General features: G+C 38.4%; 1 protein-coding gene across 4 annotated transcripts in view; it reads left to right on the top strand.

The window, feature by feature from the left end:
• SCHIP1 (schwannomin interacting protein 1) overlaps positions 1 to 15,248 on the top strand; it is a 390,417-nt gene that overhangs the window by 359,348 nt on the left and 15,821 nt on the right. For all 4 annotated transcript variants that reach the window (XM_050965954.1, XM_050965955.1, XM_050965957.1 and 1 more), the window contains one exon: positions 6,988 to 7,106. In XM_050965954.1, coding sequence (XP_050821911.1) covers positions 6,988 to 7,106 — 119 coding nt within the window. The remainder of the gene's footprint in view (positions 1 to 6,987; positions 7,107 to 15,248) is intronic.

Genomic DNA, 15,248 nt, shown 5'->3' on the forward strand with positions numbered 1-15,248 from the left:
TCTAATATCTCTCTTAGACTATTCAGTGGACCCGGTACAGTGATCCATCTTTAGCATGAAATCCATCTTTCAAGTATATTAGGCTTTTTAGAAACTGTTTCATAACAACTTTATGGCACAATTGATTCCTTTATGGTCATTATCTAGAAGGTGACTTATAAAATGGGATAATGTGGGCTCAGTATTGGGAATTGTATTATTTAATATTTCAGTAAATACTTAGTGGGTAAAATAAATTAAACATTGATCAAATGTAGAGATATCAAAGTGGGAAGAATTGCAATCATAGTGGGGGATGGATCAAAATTACAGAATGATCTGAAAGTTTTAGATCTAAATGGGACAAAATTAAAAAAGCAGGGAAGAGTAACTCCCAGCACAAGCATAAAAGATGAGGGTGCTAGTTAAAGAGCAATAATGCAGAAAAATCAGTGGCAATGAGAGAGAGAGAGAAAGATGGGACATGAACTGAAAATGAAGTGAAGCTGCAAAAAAGGCAAATGACATTCTGGTCTGAATGCAGGGTTAGCACTGGTAGAACATGGGAAATGTTAAAAATACTTTATGCCAGCTTGGAGGGAGTCCTATATTTTTGGCATCTTATTTCTAAAGGAATATAGATACATCAGAATCCAGTGAAGGGCCACAAAAGTGATAAATAGGTTAGAAGATAAGGAAATTAATTGTGACTTGGAGGAAAGGGATATTTGAGGGTAGTCTATTAATACAATTTGAAAAAACTATTTACAGTAATGAGATTAATAATAAGCCATAGACTTGAGATAAAGAAAAACTTGAAATGTTAGAAAGCCATAGTCAACATGCAACCCAGTCAAATCATGGATTGTCTCTCTTCTCCATTTGTACAGCACCCGACACAATGAGGTTCTCATCCTTGTTTGCCATGTTTAGGCACTCCTCTAATGTAAATATTTAATCATCATAATGTTCAATTCGCAGACATCTTGTGACCTTCCCAAGACAGTTCCTTAATAACAAGGCCACTGCCAGGGCTGGCCAGATGATTCAGGGGGCCTGGGGCAAAGCAATTTCGGGGGACCCTTCCATTAAAAAAAGTTGCAGTATTATAGAATACTGTATTCTCGTGGGGGCCTCTGTGGGGCCTGGGGCAAATTGTGCCTCTGAGCGGCCCTAGCCACTGCTCCTTCCAGCAGAGGTGCTTAAGAGTAGATTAAATGGAAGAAAATGTTGTTTTTTGCAAGCACTGGAGTAGATACATGTTTTTTAGCTGGTGGGGAATGACCCTCAGGTGCATATTAAGGGAGTAGAGGAATGCTACTGTCACTAGGACCCAGCGGGAGCAGCAGTTTGCGCTCCTTCTCCATTGCTCCTTGTTTTCATCCCTGCCAAGATAGAATACATAGGTCCCTGGTGAAAAAAGGCTGAAAACCACTGAACTAGATGGCACAGAATTTAATTTAATTATAGTATTTAATAAAACATTGCACTTTTATATTGTATTTTTCATATGAGAATCTCAACAATTTTTGGAAAGCATTAATGACAATTCTACATAAAACCTGCCAGATGTATGAAAGTACATAGGATTGATTAGGCATTTTATAGCTGTCTGATTCCCCCTCACTAAGGCTCTGATCCTGCGAAACCTTACTGAGCATGGTGCTTACTACTACCATGAACAGTTTCTTTTGATTTTGGTGGATTTACTCATGCTAATAACCACTACACGCAGTAGTGCTGTTAGAGTGCGAAAGGTTTTGTAGAAAAACATATATGAAAGTGTAAAAATAAATTATCATAGGATAAAAACCCTGAAAGAAGATACAGAAATAGGTATTTACTACATCCAGATGTGACATCTAAGATGTCATAAGTAACGTTTGAAGATTACATTAAAGCTACCAAACATTGTGACAGTTGTATGCTTTGTTATTTGAAAGATTTTGAGTAAATTTTATCTATAGCTCTGATCACTAGCCTTTTTGAAGATAAAGGCATCCTAGCCAAATGACTAAAGAATCACAAGAGATCTAAGTTTTGAGGACCTCTGTCATTCACCATACTAGTAACATAAGAACAGCCATACTGGGATAGACAAAAGATCCATCTAGCCCAGTATCCTGTCTTCTGACAGTGACCAATGCCAGGTGCCCCAGAGGGAATGAACAGAATAAGGGCTGACTAAGGGCTTGAGTTCAATTTTGTGGTTAGCCTTGCCCAGAGTATATCAGTCTCTTCAGTGGATTTCTCTATTAATGTTTAGATTATAGAGTTCTTTGAATGTGTGTATCTAGTGTAAATGAGCACTCTATACATTTAGAAAAAGTTTGTGATGACTCTACAGCTTTAAAATAAGTTACTGCAAACAATGCAAATTTGATATTAAAACTTCAGATACTAATATATTTTTGTTTTCATCAGCATTGACCCAGAAATCCTTACGCATCTATAGGAGATGATACTGTCACTAAGTATTATAATACATCTGAATACAAAGTCAAAATATAAGTTTGTGCAGATTTAGACTAATTAGGATATAATGTGTTGTTTGCAAAGAGTGCCAGTTAAAAGATGATTAATTGCTGACTAATGCTGTTTGTGTATGCCCATGATGTACTAAAAGCACTGGGTTAATCAATTATATCAGACTACAAAAGCAAAAGATGTCCAGTGCAGGTTCTCATTCCTGAGGATGTGTGGGTTCCCTAATACTCCAGAATTGAAAGTGGAGTTAGTGGAAGATATCCCCTAAAGAAGCTGGAGAATGATCCTGGGGTTCCTAATGACTGGTGCAGTGAAGAGAGAACCCCCTTTCCCTAGTCCCTCAACCCTCATACGAGGGGAAGGCTGGGGGTCCCAGCAATGAGCAGGGGTCTGGGTGGAGGAGGTGGTGATGGTGCAGGACTGATGGCAGCCCTCCAACTTGTGGAAATGATTAATAAAGGGATCCTGACCTGCACTGTACAAGTTACTACCCAGATAGTTCCCAAATGAGTTAAAGTTACTAAAGTTGCAACAGAATTATATCACCTCCCTCACATCTTTTCTGCCTTTCTGTGTGTTCAGGACAAACAACCCAGGTTAGTGAGATTGAGGGGGCAAAATGCTGTCATAATATGGCATGGCATGGTTTACTTCATTTTTTTTTTCAAATTTCAAAGTATCTTTCATCTAACACTTATCTATACTTTTTATATTCAAAGATCTTAATTAATCTTCAGAGCAACCTTGTGAGAGAGATAAGTAGGTAGAGAGATGAAAACATATTCACTAGAATTCAGGAGTTCCTAACTTCTAGTACTGAGGCATAGCCTGGGGTCTAAAGATCCTATTAGAGCATTCTGTGGAGAGTTAAAAATAGTGATTCATCATAAAAATGAATCGGATAAGAGAACTGGAAGTGGCAGGGATTGGCGTGGATTTGTTCTAACTTTATATTTAGAATTTTTAGTACCATAAGATATAGTACATTGTTTCTTTAGTGAGTGCCTTCTTCACATCTTGATTTGCTCTTCAAACTGACATTTTTCTAGTTTAAAAAATGCTGAGAGAGATTAAGGGTGCAAGCATCTTCAACATGTAATAGATTGCATCAAAAATCTAATCAAGGAATTGTTTGATGGGGGCTTACTTTATGGTATCAGCACTTTCAGTGTACTGAAAACTAATATTCCATCTTATTAAGTTCAGTAAATGTGCTTTTAAAGCTATTTATTTTTGTTTTGTGCTGCAGTATGTTACTTCATAATGTTTGCGTAGAAAAGCTATATACTGGATGAATGAAAGACTATACACTACAGTAAATTTTAGAGAATAGTACACAGTGAGCATCAAAATCTAGTTTTATTCATTAATGAGGGCTACTAATGATGATGCTATCAGAATTCACTAGACAGAAGGTTTCACTGAAGCTGAGGGATTAATGTAATTGCTTCAGAACAGACACTGTGGCGTCAGCTACAAACTGTAAGACAAACAATCAAGGAATTAGAATCTAAAGAACCTCTTTGCTTTATCTGGCCTGTGCTGTGTGAAGCAGACTTTCTTTTCTACCTTTTTAGCTGCTGTAACGAAATGTATTATGAATTGATCACTAGAGAGACAGTTAACTGGTAGTATTTGCACAGTCTAGCATAGCATTTCATTGCGTGAAGTAAAATATAATAAAATAATATTGAGATTTAAAAATACATTCCTTGTCCTCCAAAATGTGTATTTTATTCACTTGTTGAAGTTACTTTGGATAGCCATCTTCAAGTCTTTCCTCTCATTTTCTTCCCCAATGCTGTTCTGCAAAGTTGGCAGTGGTGGTATGCTGCTACAATTAGAAACCCAAAGCAGAGTTTTATGTTGGAAAAAGTACCATAGGCTATTTTGAGCCTTTCTTTATCACATGACTGTCTCTGAAGTCCATGAAGGTTTGGCATAAAAATCAATGGCAGGATATGGCCTACTAGTAATTGCCGGAGGCTGCAAAAGGATATAGTCCTAGAGCGTATATTTGTATCATAATGAGGGAAGAGTTGTGTGTGAAGTTGCCCATGCATCAATAGCTATCAGAAGTATTTTGCTTTTCAGATGTTTCCAGGGAGAGGTAATAAAATAACGAATAGGAAACAGTCGGGAAGAAAAGGTAGTATTGGCAAAACTACCTATTTTTGCCTAAACTTATTCTTTGAAATGACTAAGCCATTTTTTGCTGAAACTAAAATAAACAAACATATTAAGATCAGTCTGAGGAAGGAAGCATACACGGAAAATTTTAGCTATAACAGTCTGGCTAAGTTATAAACATCTGAAAATTGGGGCTTACAATTGAAAATGCTAGACAACTTTAATTATAGGTTTTGCTACCAGGCCTGCCTGTAATTTTTGGGGATGATATTTAGGGTTGCCAAATGTCCAGTTTTTGATTAGAAAGTCAAGTAAAAAAGGGAACGTGGCAGAGTCCAGTTAGCACTAACAGTCTGGTTACTTGCAGTAACTGGCCTCTGCCACAGTGGGTGGTGGGTGGGAAGAACAGCAGTTGCTGCTGGAGTCTGGAGGAGCACTCAGGAACAGTTCCAGTGGAGAGGGGAACCGGTGGCTCCCCGCCCTGAATGCGACTCCCCCTCCCCACCCCCGCCCCACTCACCCCCCACCCCAAACTGCAGCTCTCTCTCCCTCTGGAGTGTGGCTCCCCCTCCCCCATCCTACCTCAGTTACCCACCCGACCCCTGGAGTGCAGCTCCCCCTCTCCTGTCCTGCCCCAGTTACCCCCCCACCCCACAGCCCTGATCAGCTGGCAGGTGGAGAGAGCAGTGAGCGATGGTTGCGGGGGAGGAGCAGGGGGCAAAGCCTCGATGGAAAGAGGTGGAGCAGGAGGCGGGAGAGGTTCCGGGCGCTCATTGTCCGGTTTTCACACAGTAAAAAGTTGGCCATCCTTGTCAGATTGTGATAAGAGAAAAGAGTTCAGGTTTCAAATGAAGACCAAATTCTACAAGAGTCTGACGATATAATGGATGATATAATAGTGTAAAATCGGTATCCAGGATTGAGGTTGTAACTAAATCATGATGAACTGACTCTTTTGGGCTTAAAAAAAAAAGGCGTGTAATTTTATATTACCACGTAGAATCAGAAAGGTACTTTATCTTTAATTACATTAAACAAGTAAAACAATTCAAGTGCATTTATATGAAGACATCATAAGTAAACCCAGACTTGCACAGTATACTTTTGCTTTGTCTATTACATATTTTACGGCATGTACTGAACATTGTCTTAGCGCAGTTGACAGGCTGAACATGTTCTTTCCATTAGTCCTTTGCCATCCTACATGTTTCTGTTGTCAGTGTTGACACACAATTATTTATGGTCCTCTGGTACAGTATTATATTCATACTAAACATAAATAAAGTTTTCATTTACTGCATATTGATCGGTTCAGTCCAAATATAAAACCAAGTCTACAGCCATTGACTGGTGATTTTTAAAGCACTTTGTAGCTTAAATTTTTGAAATGTAAAATATAAAGAAAACCATAAAGAGTAATTCAGTGGTAGCCATTATAAATATATTTTGAATAAATTGTTTAGAGAAGAAACAATCACATAAGAAAATATATATAGAAAAAGTAACATAAATTTGATTGTGGTGATTCAGTTCAGATCAGACTGGTTACTTTCCAGATGTTTGTTCTACTGTGCTTCAGCAATTATTTTGTGTCAGTTCATATATAAAAAGGTAAGAATGTAAGCGCTCTCAGACAGAAAAAAGGTGTCTTTTCATATTGCCTGTATTTTCGGCACAACCACTATATATTATTATTAATAATAATATTAAAAATATAAATCCCAAAACGCACATTTTATGAAACTGTCTTCGTCATTTACATTGTTAAGAAATTTAATAAATGTTTATACTCTTATGTATGAGCCAATGATTTCACTCCGTTTTTTTCTCTAATAGCTGCAGCTCCTTTTTGAACAGATATTTTTGTGGTGTTAGCTCAGTATGAAAGTATTTTTTGCGAATGTTTTAGAAAATCTTCCTTATTATGTTATGAGTCCATAATCCAAGTTACAGTGTACAGCAGTTATCTAGGTTTACAAGGCGTTCTTAGGCATAAAAGGTTGGTTTCTTTCAGTACCTTTTTTCTAGAACCACCATTTCATTCCCATTTATCATCATCTCCTCTGGAGACTGGGTACTTGAGCGACAGTCAATGCGAGGGAAGAATGAAAAAGCTGTTCTTTAAAGCATTGAGGCTGAGTGGGTTAGATAAGTTTGAGGTGAACAAGGCTGAAATAAATAGTGTATGTACATCAGTGGTAACTGAAAGGAGATGATTAATTTAAAACAAAGCCTCTGAAACATCCTCAATGTGGTGGTGGGTTTCTAACTATGCTTATCTAATTTTACAATACTGTAAATGCTAACTCTGTACTGCCGTCAGCTTGAATACTACAGAAATGTGTTGTTATAATGGATGGGTTAATACTTTGTCGTCTACCTGCACTTTAGGCTCAGAAAAATGAGAGAGAATCTATCAGGCAGAAATTGGCACTTGGAAGTTTCTTTGATGATGGCCCAGGAATTTATACCAGCTGTAGCAGAAGTGGCAAGCCAAGCCTTTCTTCTCGGTAAGTAAAATGGCATCGTGAACATTCCTAATGTTTATGGATTTCATGTGGCATAGCATCAGAGTGAAATTAAAGGGGAATATGTGGGGTTGGGGGAGGTAAAAACTAACGTGAGGCTTTGGGTAGTGTATTATATCTTTAGTATGAAGTCCTATGAGAAACTCATTAGAATATTGAGGGGAGGCCCTGATGTTTGTAGGCTCCATTTTCTCTTCTGGTTGCCTCGCTAGATTTTTAGTGGCAGCAATACCTTTAAATGGCCCTCATTTTAGATCCATGGTTTCCTAGGTTCCACACAAATTTGGTATCTGTCATGTCAGTTTGTTGTGAATAATTCTCTTCCCCCTCTCACCCCCCAAAAAAACCACACAAACAGACAAAAAACAAATAAACAAAAAAACCACAGTCTTGGGACTGAGGTTAGAAAACATTGGCTGGAGATGGAGTAGGTGACCTATCCCGTAATTTACCATCTTTAATTTCTAGTATTCTATAACAAATGCTTCTCTCGTCTGTTGTACTGAGAGAGATATTACAGTTGCAAAGGGCTTTACACAGACCTGAATTCTTCCACCATAAAGTGTTCAGCTGTATGGCAACAGGGAAGAGAACTTGCAACTCATTCCTGCAAGATCCCTGAACACCTTCAGATCTCTCTGACTCCAGTGGGATTGAGTACACTCAGCACCTTGCAGGATCAAGTTGCTGATTAGCTATGAAAACATGCAGAATAGAGGTAGAATGACCTGTTGTTTGTCATGCAGGCAAACAATATTCTGGTTTTAACTCAAAAGCTGACCTATCCTTTTGTTCTTATTGTTGCTGCTGCTGTTACTGAACATACCCAAAATAAAATCAATACCACAAGCAAATGTCACAATTAGCCCGTTTAATAGCATAGCTCTGGACAATGGGAATGTTGCAACTCTTCCCTCTTCTCCACCATTCCCCTCCAGCTAAAAGTGAATAACATTATCTCAGGTGTGCAAGAAGTTGGCAATAGAGATAGTATTATTACAGCATAGATCCATCTAGGTATGTGTGTTCTGAAAAACAGTACCTGATATGTCTTGGTTTGTGCATATCATTAGAAAACTGGACAGTGAAAGAAATATATTACATTAGTTAATCTGTTTGGATATACTGTTCTATAGTAGATATTTTGTATGTGAGAATTAAATGTAAGGAAAACATATGAATGCTTCCAGATCTGGGATTGAAGTAGGCATGATCCAATAGAGGAAACCAGAGAATTTGGTTAGGACTTGCAAAATGATAAGGTTGTATAAATTAGCAGTCCTGTTCCTTTTTTTTTTTTTAACTAAACTATGCATTTGATGCATAAGAGCTTAATTACAAATTACTCCCACATAAAAGTATTTTTGGCCATATACATCCCTCCAGTATGTAAAATAATGATACATCCATACTAACTTGGGAACAACTTAGTTTTCTGAGTGTTTTAAGTAAATTATTCAAAATACCCATGAAGAATATAGTATAATATGTTTATACAGTATTTGTTTCAAATCAGAAACCATACATTTAGGAACATTTTCAGCAGAAAATAAGAAATCTTCTCAGTTATATTTTCTGATTTTTCTAATGTTTTAAAGAAAGCAACAATATGAACCTTCCCTTGTCTTCTCTGTTGTAAAACTCTGTCCTAAAGTTAATAAGATGCATTTTTTGCTTCTCATCATCTGTACCCCAACCACGAAAGTTCCAGAAGGCTCATTATTCTCTCTCCTTTGAACGTCTTATAAGGTCACTCAGAGATCATGAAATGTCACATACTCATGTGCCACCCATATGTGGATGAAAATCAGCTCTTGTTCTGCCAACTTAACTACTGGGCTTTTTCTGTCATCAAGATGTCCAATGCCTGGATAAAATGACCAGATTTGGTGGTCAGTCTAAGAAAGAGCGTTGTGATAGTAGGAAAGGGAAATACATCCAGTGAATTGCCAATATGCTAATCTCAACACCTGTCTAGAGTGTCATCAATTTGATGTGCAGCCTTGAAATCATCCTGAAGTCACTACTACTGAAGACCATGGTAGCATCTTCTGTTAGCCAGGACACTGTATCCTCTTTCCTTTCTGGCTAGAATCAAGCCATGGTGATACATGCTTTCATCTCCTTTAGGTTAGATTTATCCAGCTCATTCAACCTGGAACTAAACACAGCCACCGCCAGAAGGCTTAAGCCTGTGCAACTCTCAGCAGTGCACTTCATGAGCAACAAAGGATGATGTGGACACATGACATGCAAGCAACAGATGCATAGCAAATGTTCCATAAACTACTGGCTCCCCTTTCACATATGTATTCAAAGTCCTGTTCCTAATGTACAGAGTCCTTAATGAACTGCAATCTGGCTGCTACAGAGTTTACTTTACCCTCCAAAACAATGATATTTCACAGAGCCATAGAGTTGGAAAGACCCAGGTTTTAAATTTCAGGTGTGTGTTTTCAGGGCAGTGTGTTTTCACTATGGCCGTCCATGATAGAGGAGCTCAGATGACCGCTTTTTGACCATCCAGTGATGCCCCTTTCGTCTTCTCCAGTGTATGGCTTGATGCAGCCTTCCATGTGCTTGGAACAGCCTGCTGTTTACCCCAGGGTGCACCCAGATTTCATCAAACTGCTCCTAAAGACCCACCAATGTAAAATAAATATATATATATTAACTGGAAGTATAAAAGGATCTTTTAAAGAAAGCCTTTCTTCACAAGGCACCTGTAATCTTTTTTAAAATACTTTTCAGGCCAAAGGGAACAGAGAGAGAATCCCATGGGCCAAATTCTCCAGAGAAATGCAGCTGATTTCACCATGCCCCCAGTGTAAACTAGCTCCAGTGCTAGTATAATTGGCCCTGGAGGGATATCTGCAATGTAAGAGTATTTACCCAGCAGTGCAGAGCCAATATAGGAGCTCATGTGTCACTCTCATTTCACACTCCCCCAGTTACACACACATCAGGGGGAAGAGGGCAGAGCAGAGAGAGAGAAGCAAATATGCCTCTGCATTGTTTTGGCATCCTAGATCTGTTTACAGCTGTCATAAGTTAGAGCAGCCATCTGTCAGTTCTGCCTTAGTTAAGGGGAATCATCCCTGAAAAGATGTATAGAGTGGAAAGATAAGCTTTAAGCCACCTTTGGCTTGCACTATGTTTGGACATCTACCATGTCTGTGGAGCTGGCTCTGTCTGTTCTCATACTTCACTATCATGTTGTGTGATGTTTATACCACTCTGAGGGATAGCTCAGTGGTTTGAGCATTGGCCTGCTAAACCCAGCGTTATGAGTTCAATCCTTGAGGAGGCGATTTAGGGAACTGGGGTAAAATTCTGTCTGGGGATTGGTCCTGCTTTGAGCAGGGGCTTGGGCTAGATGACCTCCTAAGGTCCCTTCCAACCCTATGATTCTATGACAGTCCTATTACACAACCTACAATAGGTTTCAAAATAGTCCAGAGATGTGTTTTTACCCAGATAGTGGTGAACTAGTTGTTCTCCCCATTATTGTTTGGGAAGTTTTTGAATGGACACTCATGTTAAGTGTAGAGGTGTACATGTTTCCAGGGTGTGGCAAGAGACAAAATCTTAAGAGATGCACAAAAGCAGGAGAGAATTAAGCATTATTTGAGAGAGGCTACAATTATAAAATCAAACTTAACTTCAAATAAATTGAAAAGCAAAACAATTTGACTTTGTTTAGTAACTACTTTCCTTTAAAGCAAAGCCAGTAACCCCTATCTTGTAATTATACATCGGGTCTAATTAACAGTGTGCAAGCAGAATTTGACACATGTACCAAGTGAAATTGCCAAATGTACTAAATGCTTTTGAATTTTGTTAATATTTTTACACCAGTAAGAACTTTTAAAACACATTGGTTGTTATTACAGGGGGTGGAGGAATCTTCATAAGAGTGCTTTCGTATTGAAAAAGGATCTGTTCTGTAGAAAACAAAAACATAATAAAAGCACTTTACTAAACGTATAGTGAATATAGCACAACATGTGTCCAGCTCTTGTATTCCCCCGTCCCTCCCAAACCCTTTATTCAATCAACATTTGTGTGCGAGGTGCATTGTTTGCATATATGGAAAACTGATTTGGAAAGAGAAATACGTTTTTCCAGTGAGCAGTTATATAATAAGACTCCCACCATTCTTTTTGTGATTCGTGTATCTCAAACTCTGTAGTTTCAGAATGTTTTTACAGAAGTTATGAATCCCTACAAAACATATTCCAGGCTGGCAACATAGAATACAGATTCTTTCCTCCTTAGGTTACCAGTTTGAATCCAGCTAAGGTTGATGATTTTATTTCTTTTTGATGGCCTTTGTCAAATGAGTTAGTTCCTATTGAACAGCTGTCCATAAGGCAAAAACTACTGCTTATAATTAGCACCAACTGGCAGTCTTCCTTGCAGTCTCAGCAGACAGACCAAATATTGAATGAATATGGAGACTGACTTACCTCTTGAGATGGTCCCTCCTCATCAGGATTTAGACATATTTACAGAGTCATACAGGGAAGTTTGCACCACTGCTGCTCACACTGTACCTGTTCTAAGAATGAATACAGGAGTGAATTGCCTGGGCTATTAATCTGGCATCTTTCAAGAGTATGATATTCTCAAACAAAACTTCAGAACAAAAAATGCAGATGATGAAAGTTGTCTGTTAGCAGCAAACAACCAAAAAGCCTTCCTGTGCCTAGAAATTCTGCACATGCTCATGTTACAGTGGCTCTGTTGTTTCACTCACTTGCTACAGTGTCCTAAGCTAAGGCCATGGTCCTACAAACACTTACATGCATGATTAACTTTATGATTGTAAGTATTCACATTGCTGTCTGTCATGGTAGTAAAGCTACATGCATGTGTAGATGTTTGCAGGATTAAGGTCTAAGACTGCAAGCTCTTGGGGCAGGGACTGTCTTCTCTTTCTCTCTCTATCTCTATAGCGCCTAGATCACTGGGACTCTAGTCTGGCTGGGGCCTCTAGGCACTACTGTAGTACAAATAATGCATAATAATAGTGTGGTGGACATATTAACAGTTCACTATGAAATATATTCCAAGAATTTTACGGTTGTGGCAGAAAATAAAGAAAATGACAGTATTGCTGTTGAAGGCTGAACTCCCATCATGGAGTGCAGTGAGGTGCATTTCATTACTGATTTTTTTGTTTTTGATAGCTATTGTCATAACATGAATGTGCATTCAGTGTAATTTTTATTTGATACATTTACTATTTCTTTGTTAAATTGAATTTAAAAATAAATTGTAGTTGTACGTGTGCAGTGTCGGGAATTCATATGAATAGCTAGGCCAGTGCTGCTCTAATGTAACAAGAAATCTCTTGTCTCGTATTGTTTTAGAGTTCTGAAGTGTGTTCATTGTGAGAGCAAATTATGGCAGTCAAGGCATTTATCCATGTTAACATTTTATTACTGTAGAATTTTATTTAGGTGTTATGAATAAGATATGAATGGCCATTGCTGGTGGAAATATGTGCAGGCATAAAAATAAAAACCCTAAACAGTTCTCCATGCAAACTGAGCTGCAACAACCCACAGGAGACGTGACAATACACACATCTGAAAAGCCATCATCTGAAAAGCTTCTTATTTTCCAGCCACGTATCCTACCAGGAGGCTTTTTTTGAGAGAGAGAGAGAGAGAGAGAGAATCCAGCTCAATGTCTCAATTTTGCAAATTCCCCTTTCAGTGTAATCACTTGCTAAACCTAACAGTCAGTCCCTTCTTGAAATCTGTGTAGCACTTTAATCTGACCTGAATAATACAGCTGTTCTTAATATATCACCAATCAGCAGAATCTAGTTTTAACAATTATCTCCCATGTGAGCTCTTTACTCTCTAACCTGAACTGTTTCCCTTTTCCATTATTGTTTGTGTTTCTGAGGTGCTCAGACTGTGCCTTTGAAAGGGGTCTGAGTTGAGCAAACCAGCAGCTACACATGTCTGGGAAGAACAGAAAGCATGTTTAAAGTTTGAGCATAGAAACTAGCTTTCTTTAAATCTGACTCGTTCCTCTGCAGACACCTCAGTGTCTATAAATCAAGTTCAACACTTTCAGAGTACAGCCGTCCTTAATGTAAGAGTAGGATAGGAAAATATTGGGGGTGGGGGGAAAACCTGCACAATTCTTTACCTACCCAGTATGCACCTCTGATCGAGATAACTACCAAAAACTTCCATCCTCCATGCGGGAGCTCAAAAGATTAAGGAAGTATTTATAGCTTAGGAGACACTCTCTGTTTCTTCCCCCACCTCCTTTGTAATGATTTGCACCTCTGAGGGTGCATGGACAGAGCAGTCATAAGCCCTTTGCATGTAGGGATTGCAACGGTATCTGCCCTTGCGTGTGATATTGCAAGTGGAATGACTGACAGTGCTCCTTGCCTCTCTGAAAGATAGTGTTCACAGGATAGGCCACTGAGAATTTTATAAGTCTTGTTTGTAATATCATAAAAGTTCAAAGTGAAACTAAAGTTAGTGAAATATGCAGAGACCATTGGCACAGCAGCAGTCAAACTACAAGGCAATCAGATCTACCGGGAAACTTCAACCTGTTTTTAAATGCTTTTCAAAGTGCACTCTTAAACCATTAACTGTAGCCTCATACTTTTTCCTGGGTAGCATTCCTGGTTACTACTTTTACCAGGAATGTAAAGGAATTACAGGCTTTAACCTAAGGCCTGGTCTACACTACGCTGTTAAAACCGATTTTAACAGCATTAAATCGATTTAACGCTGCATCCGTCCACACTACACTGCTCTTTATATCGATTTAAAGGGCTCTTTAAATCGATTTCTGTACTCCTACAAAACAAGAGGAGTAACGCTAAAATCGATATTACTATATCGGATTAAGTTTAGTGTGGACGCAAATCGACGTTATTGGCCTCATTATTTTACAGTAGCTACCCACAGTGCACCGCTCCAGAAATCAACGCTAGCCTCAGACCATGGACGCACACCACCGAATTAATGTGGCTAGTGTGGACGCACACAATCGACTTTATAATATCTGTTTTATAAAATCGGTTTAAGCTAATTCGAATTTATCCTGTAGTGTAGATGTAGCCTAAGAGAAGGTGTGTCCGCATTCCCACAGAGAGGAAGTGGTGCTAAGGTGATTTCCTGTGGTTTTAAATGCCTTCTCATTTCACTCTGTCCAGGCAATTCTATTTTCCTTTGGACATTTTCTGAAAAGTCCTCTGGATATTTTTGATCCTACAAGAGATCTTATATCCTAATGGCCCCAGCTAGAGGATTCATTCTCATTTTGAGGCATGAGAATTTGTGAACATAATTCCCTGTATTTAAAAAAGAGAAACCACCCCCTACACACTTTTTAGTTTTCTTGTGTATCTTGGTTATGATCAGGAAGTTCTATTGGGAGCTGGGCTGGGGGTAGGCAGATGTTATTTTATATATAAACTTACATCTTAAATTAACTTGCACCTAACAATCCTAAAAAAATTGGCTGAGGTGATCTCTGGACCCCTCATGTTAATTTTTAATAAATCTTGGAATACCAGGGAATTTCCAAAAGACAGGAAGAGTTTTTCATGCCAATATTCAAATAGGGCAAGTGGGATGATCCAGATAACTATAGGCAGGTTCCCCTGAGATCAGTCCCAGGCAAAATAATGGAAAAGCTGATACAGGATTCAACCAGTAAAGAAGTAAAGGATAGTAATATAATTAAGGCCAGTCAATGTGGCTTTATGGAAAATACAGCTTTTATTCTTTGTTCAGATTACAAATTTGATTGATAAAAATAACTGCAGATGTGATATATGTAAACTTTTAAAAGGTATTTGACTCAGTGCAGCTGACATTCTCATAAAAAACATTATGCAATATCAATAAAGCACACATTAAATGCATTAAGAACTGGCTAACTGACACATTTTAAAAAATAGTCGGTGAGGAATCTTCATTGAAAGAGGGTTTTTCCAGGGGATTCCACAGAGATCAGTAGAAAACCTAACGCTAACGAATATTTTCATCAGTGATCTGGAAATAAATATAAAGTCACTGCTTTATTTGCAGATGACAGAAAGATTGGCAGAGTGGTAAGGCAGTCATGCAGAGAGAG

Source organism: Gopherus flavomarginatus, chromosome 8 (assembly GCF_025201925.1).
Source record: "Gopherus flavomarginatus isolate rGopFla2 chromosome 8, rGopFla2.mat.asm, whole genome shotgun sequence".
NCBI lineage: Eukaryota > Metazoa > Chordata > Testudines > Testudinidae > Gopherus > Gopherus flavomarginatus.